The sequence below is a fragment of the Trematomus bernacchii genome, unplaced genomic scaffold (assembly GCF_902827165.1).
Source record: "Trematomus bernacchii unplaced genomic scaffold, fTreBer1.1, whole genome shotgun sequence".
Lineage (NCBI taxonomy): Eukaryota > Metazoa > Chordata > Actinopteri > Perciformes > Nototheniidae > Trematomus > Trematomus bernacchii.
Window position 1 is genome coordinate 8,545,663 of NW_022988098.1, and position 11,265 is coordinate 8,556,927.

Consider the following 11,265-nt stretch of genomic DNA (forward strand, 5'->3'; position numbering starts at 1 on the left):
ATAACAGATTTGGTTCTCCAACACACTGACGATACAATATAACAAGAACAAAAATAAATCTTGTTGAGTGCTAACAATCTAAACCTCACGCGTGGCGTTTCACTGTCGGGGGGAGCGTGTATGTAATTACATTGCAAATACTGACTTGAGCCCCACCACTATGGGTTAGCCCTACCATAGATTACCCAACAAAAATACTCTGGAGCCGCAACTGCCGACCCGTATTACGCATGCGCAGATCTAAGATCCAGTAGAAATGATAAAAAAGTAAAAGTCTGCTGCTTATTGTTCTACTAGGCCAAAATAGAGTCAAAGAGTATATGAAAGTGAGAGTGTGTTAATTAATATATTTGGCAGTTTGGAGTAAGTCTGTAGATTTGTTTGTGTGTGTGTGTTTCATGTATAGGCCTCTCACGATAATTAATTTTGTTGGATACATTTTCCCGGAAATTATTGCGATAAACGATAATATTGTCGACACTGCATGAACCACCGTTTGGAACTGGCTGTATCTGATGCTGTGGATGAGGTTCAGGCAGTCAACCACTTCAAAGTGTTCCTAGAGAAGATCCACAATCTCTACAGTCAGTCCAATAAAAATTCACGAGAGCTTCTGGAAGCAGCACAAGAAGTGGGCTCGCAAGTCCTGAAAATTGGCAGAGTTTTAAGTACGCGATGGGTGGCCAGCAGTTTCCGTTCTGTAAAGGCTGTGTGGACATCATATGAAGCACTCAATAGACACTTTGAAAATGCTGCAGGTGACCAAACAAGAAGCAGCAAAGAGAGACAAACTTATAGAGGCCTGGCACGTCGAATGCAAAGCAAGGAATTCCTGTGTGACCTCGGACTCATGTTTGATGCACTGTCTGAACTTGCAAACCTGTCTCAGCAACTCCAGGCCCATTCTGTCACACTCTTGAGAGCAGACCATCTTCTAAAGCGCACCATCAGAGTGCTGGCATCATTCAAAGATACCCAAGGAGAGAAATTAGAGGAGGCACTGACTGCACAAGCTTTGGGACATTTAGGATCTGTTCCCTTGGAGTCAAATGCAAAGCTCACACCAATCAATGCAAAACAATTCCTACAAAGTCTGATCAACAACTTGGAGAAGCGCCTCTCATTTGATGGTGAAATGCTTCATGATCTCAGTGTTCTGGATACAGGCAACTGGCCATCAACCCCTGGCATACGGCATGGTGAGGCACAAGTGAAACGACTCTGCAGGCGGTTCAATCTTGGTGAAGAGCAAGCAGTTAATGGTATGAGAGATTTCCTTGAGCACCCAGACAGTGAGCCTGAAAGCTTAAAGCCACTCATACAATGCATGAAGACCTTCCCTTGCAGCACTGCTGAGTGTGAAAGGGGCTTCAGTCTCATGAACAATATATGCACAGACAAGAGATTGACACTGTTGTTGTCAAATGTAAGTAATTTGATGATGATCAGCATCAATGGGCCCCCTGTAACACTTTTTGAGCCAAGGAAGTATGTCACAACATGGCTGAGAAGCCATCGCTCTGCCACGCAAGCAAGGAGGCAATGCACACCTCAGATGCCTGAGTACAAACATATCTGGAAAGCTCTGTAGACGACCAGACTATGTCTAGAAGTGTTCCATCCTTTTTTCAGGGCTTGTGGACTAACACAGTGAACCCAGTATGGACATGTTGAGTGCTTTTTCAACCCTCATTTATTGAGGTGAAGCTTATTTGTTCATTTGTTTCTTGTTTGAAGCTAATTTGTCTTGTAGCACTTCAAGGATGTTTGCTTGTTCATTTAAGCTGATACAGTACATAGTTTGACAATGATTTATGGAAGATAATAGGGCTGAACAAGTTTGAATAAATATCTAATGCATTGAAAAATATGTTTAAAATTATTATTGTGTGATATTTGTGCAGATCTATGTGAAACAAAGATGTTTTTTTAAGTGTAGAATATGATGTGTGGGTCAGGACATCTGTAGCATGACCATATTTATTGTATATTACTTGAAAATTGCAGTAGGCCATATTGAGATTTTGATAAAAATGTAGATTAATTGTTCAACCCTAGAAGATAAGTGGGCTTTTTCCATCATTGTTCATTCTTTTATTTTTGTATTTTTGTATTGTTAATGTCACTGGCAGTTAAAAGTCACATAAAAATGCTTATAATACATTGACATGTTGATAACACATAACCAGTCTCAAGACTAGTCTATGCATTAGTGAGTGTGATGGTGTTCATGAGGTGTTGCTTCGAGACAGGTGTCGCTCCGCGATGCGTCGCTCTAGGATGGATGAGTACAATTATTACAGTATACCCACTACAAAAAAGTAGACTACACCACTGCGCTAGCGATCTTCTCTACTTCATGCTATCTGCACAAATGGTTGACATTAAACATTAAAACGACCAGGCAGTTCAGAGAGAATCAAAGGAAGGCAGGCAGGCAGCTTTGCATGACATTCTTCAGGACGTGTTTCATTGTGGTGATAGTGAGTAGTCAATCGTTGTGTTGACAAGACAGTAGTGACGGCCATCTTGGTGACGTGTGTTGTTGTGCGAGACCAGAGATGTAGTTCATTGAGCGTTTCACACAAACAAATGTGTTACTTCACAGTTTTACGACACATTTTTTTTTTTTTTACTTGCAAAATTATCTTTTAAATTGACAAACAACATATGTGTAATTCGTGGCACAATTCAAACGGGGTCGAAAGATAATCTTTCTCTCTCCATTGACTTCAATACATAATTTTTCCGAAATAAAGTCCCATGGAGGTCCACCGGAAGGGGAGGGACTTCGCCACTCTATTAGCAGCTAATGAAAACTCAGTTTTTGACATAAAAATTGAATTATGGATCATCAATAATTGTTTCAAAGTGACAGACACATTGGATTAACCTATGGATTAACCTTCAGCCGCGTTTTTCTCGTTTTTGATCAGAATTGTTATTCTGCAAAAGGTGAGCATATCTCCGTGTTTTGCTACCTAAAGCTACGTCGTGTGATGTCTGTATTTGCTTCCCCTGTCGCGAGTTCTGATCACTCATTGATGATACTTATATTTCTAGAATCTGTGGAATCTCAGTTTGTTAGCATAAGCTTGTTTGTGCATATCCGATAAGTATATCGATTGATTTATACCTAGAGTGCGTTAGCATTTTTTCGCTCAGGGCTCATTTAGACGCTTCTTGTGAGACTTGTGTTTTGTTTCGGTAAACATGGTTCATATCATCAGTTAGCTGCGTTTCCTCTGAGTAGGACACATGAATAGATTATTACATTTTAAGAAGCCCTGAGACACAGTTTCGTGAGAAAAAAAACGGGGGAAAAAAGCCCCTTAACAGGTTAAATGGGAATTAAATCATTTTAAGTAATTTTGAGTGTTCCCAAAGCCCCGGTGTTCTGCAGTTTGTGTGGGCCTACTGTACTGTTGCACAGTTTATGCTGTAGAAACTATGTCCAGGACAAGGTGTTTGGAAGTTTTTGAAGATTCATAGCCAACCACACTGAAGATTATGGAGGTATTGATTGGTCTTCTCATATTTGTAAGCCTCAAATTGTCCTTCCCCCCCCCCCTCTAACATCACCAGAAGTAATAATTTAGGGGGTCTTTTCTCAAAACAATTTACCGGGGGAGCATCCCCCCGGACCCCCCTAGTATTGTTTGGTCACCATTTCCACAGCCCCACCTAAAATATTTTCCACCAGCCGCCACTGCTTGACTGTATAAATGAGCTCAGGGTTTGTGTGGCACTTCCTCCAAGCCCCCAGGAAGTGTGCCGGACTCAGATGAAAATATTCGTGGTGGCCAAACGGCGGTACTACACTTCCGTTTGGTTGCCAGGCCCGGAAACACTTTTTCCCATTGACTTACATGGGGAAAGAGTGGTCTGTAAATCGTTGGATAATTTTTTTTAAACAAAATAAACTACCCAGTATGAACACTTGTATAGCCCTTATTAAAAACATTTGTTCCTCAAGTTGTGCTAATAACGTTATTCTGAGAGTTATTTCCCTCTGCAAAAGTGCCCCAGTTCTGATTGGCTGGGCGAATTGCCGTAAAACTCTGAAATGATTTGTAGAGCCGCCATCTTATTTGCTCGCTACAAAAACCCAGCGCACCAACGGAGAGTAGTTTGTTTTGAAAGCAGTTATGGCAAGCATCAAGAAATAATCGAAGCGGTGGAGTGATGAGGAGGTGTCGGCGCTTCTGGAAATCTACGCCGAGGACGCGACCCAGGGAATGCTACTGAAGCCAGTTCAGTAGCTTTCACTCGACCTGGGAATCGTGCACAGCGCCACGGCATACCGGCTAAAAATAAAGAAACTCAGGCAGGACTACAAACAAATTAAAGACTATTATAACAAGAGTGGTAACGACCGGAAGACCAGTAAATGGTACGAGCGCTTGGATGCTCTGCTAGGCCACAGACCTTTTCTCCCGGACAGCATCGACCTTCGATTCGGGCACGATGGTGTGGGAGGCCGCTCAAACTGTGGATTCAGTGGCCAACGATGACGACCACGACGAAGGTAAAATCAACTACATGCACTGGGGTTTTAATCTGCACAATAATGGTCTCAGATGTACTTTTATTTGCTCAGTAGATCAAGCTAGCCATGCTAGGCTGAACTGGCTAACACCGGCCCCGAGCTAGCTAATAACATCTAGCTAGCTAGATATTCTCGGCCGCTATGAAAACGTTTTGACTTGTGAATAACTGTGCAGCGAGCTTTGCCTTCAAGATCACAGCGCTTGCTCGTCCCCCTTACCAGCAACCAAACGCAAAGGTACACACACTGTAACTTTGTCTTGAAAGAACGTTACGCATCGAACTGATGTTCACAATCATGTTTATTTCCTTCTTGGTACAATTATGAAACAGCGTGAAAACGTATTCGCCTAGGCCGGCATTTACAAATGTTCGCGCCTTTTTACTCTCTCACAAACATTGTAAACATCCGGGCTAGAGGTCACATGACTTCCGGTAAGAAAACTTGCCTCAACATTCTTCAAAAATACAAAACAATAAAGAAGGGCACTTTGAGCGGCAGCTACACACACACACACACACACACACACACACACACACACACACACACACACACACACACACACACACACTCAGTATACACTCATATATATTTTATGCTATTTGCTCCTATATTATCTTCTACTATACACCTCCATTGTGTACACTCAGTGTGTGTGTATGTATATATATATATATATATATTTTATGCTATTTGATCCTATAATCATATATACATCTATATATACATGTATATATACATGTATATATATACATATACATATATATATATATACATATACATATATATATATATATATATATATATACATATACATATATATATACATATATACATATATATTAGGGCTGTCAGTCGATTCAAATATTTTATCGCGATTAATCGCATGATTGTCCATAGTTAATCGCGATTAATCGCAAATTAATCGCACATTTTTTATCTGTTCTAAATGTACCTTAGAGGGATATTTTTCAGTTTTCAATACTCATATCAACATATGAGTGGACAAATATGCTTTATATGTTTGTTTATTATCATTTGAACAATGACAAATATTCTCATGAATATTAAACACAACAACCTCTGACATTACAAATATTCGCCTCAATTCAACCTGGAACCTCTCTCATACAATAATACAATACTGTGTGTGTGTGTGTGTGTGTGTGTGTGTGTGTGTGTGTGTGTGTGTGTGTGTGTGTGTGTGTGTGTGTGTGTGTGTGTGTGTGTGTGTGTGTGAGAATGTGGAGACACTGTGATGGATCGTTGGAGCTATGTGCAGCTCAAGGCATATATGCTCGAACGGGAGCTGCCTGGACGCGGCTATCATGTTGCGCGCACTATCCGTGCTGAGTGTGCTGACTTTTCGTACAATGTCCCACTGTCTGGCTACCTGCATAAAGTCAAGTGCTCGGCGCAGTTGTCGGCGAAATGTCGCTCCTCTGTTTTCATTGAAACAGCTCCTTATATCCGTTAGCGCAGCTAGCTAGCACCAGATGCTAACAACAACAACAACAAGTATGGTGTGCCTCGCTCGCGAGTCGCGCCACACATACACACACCCTCCCGGTCCTCCCGATGGCCAGTCCGGGCCTGCCGGTGAGCGTGGAAGTGTGGTCTGCCACAAGCGGGCGGCAGGAGCGGGGCTGTCAGCATCAGCTTGTAGATGGTATTTTAAACTCGATGCGCTCTGAAACTACGGGGCGGCCGAGGACAAAAAATACACATGCGTTAATCGCGTTAAAATAATTAGTGGCGTTAATTTTTTTTTGCGTTAACGCGTTATTAACGCGTTAACTTGACAGCCCTAATATATATATATATATATATATATATATATGTACAGTGGCGGCCGGTCCATAGGGGCGCTAGGGGCGCCGCCCCACCTCTTCTCATATTAAAAAATAAAAATAAAAAATATATTTAAAAAAATATATATATTTTTATTTTTATTTTTAATGAACAAGGTAAATATTATATAATTAGTATCAGTAAAATGTATAATCTACAATAAAATCTCGTTTAAAATTGTGTTACGATGTCTAAAGTTACTGATAAGTCACATGTTTCCTGCCTGGCCTTGCCCGTGTACCTTCTCTCGTCTGGGGCGCTAAGAGAGGAGCCCTCAACCAGTGCAGCAGCAGCCACTAGCAGCTGACTGTTGCTATCTGTAACGTGTAAACTATGCCGCGAAAACATAATTTCAGCCAATCAGCGTCGTCAAATATGACGGTCACCGGGCGCCAATGTCAGCGCCCCGTGCAGTCTGTGAGTAGTTTGGACAGTGACTCGTATCCGGTTGACGCAGTAGTTGATGAGGATGGCTTCGTGTGCAGGTGGAGTCTCCGGACCTCGGTCCCCGCCTAATTCTGTTCAAGAGCTAATCTACAATCCTTTCGAAAGGAGAAGTTTGGCAGATAAATTGTTGCTTAAAGACCTTGGACCGGACCAACCCGATTTGAATATATCGCAGCAATCTCGTGAAAAAGACAAAACTTATACACGAGGCTTCGCAAGTAGCTGGTACACAAAAAAGGCTTGGTTAGCTGGATGCAAACAGGTAAATGCTGTCTTTTGTTTCCCATGCTTGCTCTTCAAACAGCCGGGGACAGATACGATGTGCCCGTGGACTGTGATGGGAGTACATGATATGAAGCATTTGTCCGAAAGAATTAAAAAGCACGAGTGCACGAAGGCACACATGACAAACACCTTTAAGCTAGCCATGCTAGGCAAAGCTAACATAGCCGCACAGCTAGATCAAGGGTACAAGATGTCGGTGAAAAAGCACAATGAAGAAGTGGACACGAATAGGCACGTCTTGTCTAAAATAATTGATTGTGTGAAATTTTGTGGGGGCTTTGACCTGGCTTTGCGTGGCCACGACGAGACTGACACATCCGACAACCCCGGCGTTTTTCTGGGTTTAGTTAATCTACTGGCCTCGTTAGATAGCGTGTTGGAGGATCACCTTAAAACGGCTACGGTTTTCAAAGGCACCTCAAAGACGGTGCAAAATGAACTTTTGGACTGCATGTTATCAGTTTGTAAAGACTACATTCTGGAGGAAGTAAAAAATGCCAGTTATTTAGCTATTCAGGCGGATGAGACAACTGACATTTCCACCCACTGCCAGTTATGGCGCGTTTCCACTACACGGCCTCGCTCGGCCCCGCTCGGTATGGCTGGGCCTCGTTAGGACTGGCTCACTTTATGGCGCATTTCCATTACAGTTTAGGAACTGGGGCAGTATCTATAGTAACGCAGTGTAGGCGGAGCCGTGACGTGATCTTCAGAGGACCCCAGAAAAACAACACAGCCGTTAGCTGTTAGCACTCAGAGCTCACAGCTCCTCATATATGTTCAGAAACTAGACAAAAGTTAAACAAGTACAAACCACAGACTGCCTGTGTCATGGTGAATACAGTCGCTGCTTTATTTATGTCTGTATAGGCCGTTGTTGTGAGTGTGGACGGTCGGAGCATATACTGCGTTAGCTTAGCCAATCTCCATTTAGAAAACAAGCATTTTAAAAGGTTTTTCGCCTGCCGTCTGTCTGCAGACTTGACAAAGCATTAATTCATGGTTTTTACTAACCGGTATCAGTATGTTGTTACTTCGGCATCATTTTGAAACGTGTATTACAATTAAATCACGGTCAAATATGTCCATCTTGTTGTAGTTGTAGCCCCCTTGCCAGCGACGCTCTCTCTAGTTTAGCATACTCAGCCCGACTCAGCCTCGTTGTCTCTGGCCCTGGACCCACGATTTTATGAGGCCAGAAAAACTGTGAATTAGGACCCGCCGGCCGGTACTAGGCCAAGTGGAAACGCAACCAAAGACGGGCCGCTGACGTCACAGCCCTCTTAAACCGGGCTGCGCGCTGTAGTGGAAACGCGCCATTAGTGCTTGTGCTACGCTACATCGACCCGCATAACAACGTCCAGGAGCGTTTTTTTGAGTTCATTCCTCTTCAGAATGCGAATGCTGACACAGTTGCCACCGCGCTGATGGAGAGGCTGGGCACTATCCTCCCCGATGGACAACAGGGCAAACTAATCGCCCAAGCCTATGACGGTGCAGCGGTGATGAGGGGAGCTAAAGGTGGAGTTCAGCGGAAAGTGAAGGATGTGTACAGTAGTGCGCACTACATCCACTGCTATGCGCATCAGCTGAACCTAATTATGCAGCAGGCAACATCCCACATCCCCAAGATAAGAACATTTTTTTCAGACCTTGGTGGATTTGCTGCATTTTTCTCCAGGTCATTCAAGCGAACTGCGATCCTGGATCAAGTGGTGGCACACAGACTTCCTGGCACTTCCACAACAAGATGGAACTTTCACAGTCGTGCTGTTAACACTGTATATGAGCACAAGGAGAACATCCTGAGGTGTTTCCAGACAATCAGAGACTCAGGTGACTTTGATCCCATAACAGTGAGAGAAGCCGGGGGCTTTGTGCGAATGATGGAAGATGAAGTTTTTTGCTTTTTCCTGACATTGTTCCACAAGATCATGCCACATGTAGACATGCTGTTTAGCCAACTGCAGAAGAGGAACATCGACTCTGTCTACATCACAGGACTCATCAAGAGGTTCACCAGCAGCATACAAACAATCAGGTAAATCATTATTTACAATGGCTGAGATGTGCTTATTATAGGAAATCTGTGAAACCTAAATGTGATTTAGCTGAACACAATAGACCAACTCACACATACTTGTTTAAATATCTTAAACGGGCTTACTGGAAATGTATATATTATATAACGTTTATAAGGTGTATCTCTGACTACTATTTCAAATAGTCAAGTTAATTTGTCAATTCTTGCCACAATGAGTAATTGTACATGGTTACTTGTGGTTTGGATCAGGGACTCCATTCCTTCTGGTGAAAGCAGTGGATCTCAGCAGCTGCCCACAAAGAAACGGAGGGGACTTGGACATGAAGAGCAACAGCTGTTGGCTAGAGAGGTAAGCAGTAATAGGAACGTGTTCTATGACTAAAAGCTCCTTTCATAATATAGGTCATTTCATATAACAATAATGATACATTTCACAAGAAAGCCCATTTTCTGTAAATTAAATAAATAGGTAGGCTAGTTAAAATATCCACATGGAAAGGCCTATTGCTTATTACATTCTGAATTGTATGCACTTAACAAGGCCTAAACTGCAAAAAGTGTCCCACAGTCTCTACATTTCAAAGGGGATCAAGACAGATCAGAAAAGGTTTAGGCTTCCAGAAGCAACCACAGTGGACAGAAAGGGCCCAACAATAAATGAATGAAGTGTAAACATAGTCATTAAATGTATATATTGTAGTGACTTAATTTTAAACAGTAATATTGTTCTGTTGATGCTCAGATAGATGTCCTGTTATTCTGATAGGTTCCATTCACAAGAAAGCTCTTTGTTTGTTACACATCTTATAGGGGACACTAATGACATTATGACTGATAGATGTGAAAAGGTGATTCTGTTATTTATTATGTCTTGATTTTTTCATTGTGCATTATTTCATAGGTATGTGATACCATACTGAGTCACGCAAAGGAGAGATTTTCCTTCACCAAACACCTAATCAGCTCCACCCTCCTGCAAGGAGACCTGTTCCAGCAGCACAGCCGAACATTCCCTGAAGCAGCGCTGGAAACAACTGTGGAGGCCTACCCTCTACTGGACAAGGCAAAGCTCAAGACGGAACTGTCCCTCGTCTATGACAATGACCAGTTCAGGGCTTGCAGTGGTGCTGTTACTCTGCTCCAGTTCTTCATTGACAATAATCTGCAGGAGACATTCACAGAGACTGTCAGTCTTCTGAAGGTTCTTGTAACCACACCCATGGCTACGGCTGAGGCAGAGAGGTGCTTTTCCACTCTGAAAAGGATAAAGACTTTCTTGAGGAACAGCATGACACAGGATCGCCTGAATGCTCTGGCTATGCTGTCAATTGAGAAAAAACTCATTAGGAGCATTCCTGACTTCAACACCAGAGTCATTGAGAGGTTTGCCACTCAGAAGGAGAGAAGGGCAAAATTCCTCTACAAATAGACACACACACACACACACACACACACACACACACACACACACACACACACACACACACACACACACACACACACAAGCTCTCGCAGCAAACACAGATGGCCGACCCTTAAAAAAATGCGTTTCATTAGAGAGACAATTAAACGGCCGCAGAATGTTGTGAAGTTACTTTTGGATACCTAAGATGTTTTGTTCAACCACAAAGTCCAGGAACATGAGTACTGTTTGGAAACCTGTTGCGTTCGACTCATTTTCCCCAGAGGAACAGTTGTTTCTTGTTTCCTTTTGTTTTTGTCTTTTTTCTGCCTGTTGCACATTTTGTTATTCAAAGCAGTAAAAAAGGTGCTATCGGCCAATAAGCTGGATATCACTTTATATGTAGAGAGGAGGTTTCCCATGGTTGTTAGAAGTTTATTAATAAGTGGGCATTTATCACAGAAGTGATTGTTCTGTCTCCACGTTTGTTGCATTGTCTGTGATGTATTTTCCAACGGTTATAGCTCCTGTCCTGTCCCAGCAACACTACACGGTTTGCAGCTCCACCACATTTTTGGTTTATCTTCGGTGTCGCTTAAAATCTGCTTCCCATCGGACTAAAACCTCCACGTAATCTGAAGACAGATACTTGAAGTTATTTAAACCTTTTGCAAACTTTATGTTCTT

General features: G+C 42.5%; 1 protein-coding gene across 1 annotated transcript; it reads left to right on the plus strand.

The window, feature by feature from the left end:
- The first annotated feature begins 8,462 nt into the window (after nt 1-8,462).
- LOC117475561 (zinc finger MYM-type protein 1-like) lies at nt 8,463-11,038 on the plus strand. The gene is made up of 4 exons (XM_034121839.1): nt 8,463-9,173; nt 9,426-9,525; nt 10,078-10,620; nt 10,681-11,038. Exons 1-3 carry the CDS (start codon nt 8,560-8,562, stop codon nt 10,603-10,605), a joined length of 1,242 nt encoding a protein of 413 aa, XP_033977730.1. The 5' UTR covers nt 8,463-8,559; the 3' UTR covers nt 10,606-10,620; nt 10,681-11,038.
- The last annotated feature ends 227 nt before the right edge of the window (nt 11,039-11,265 follow it).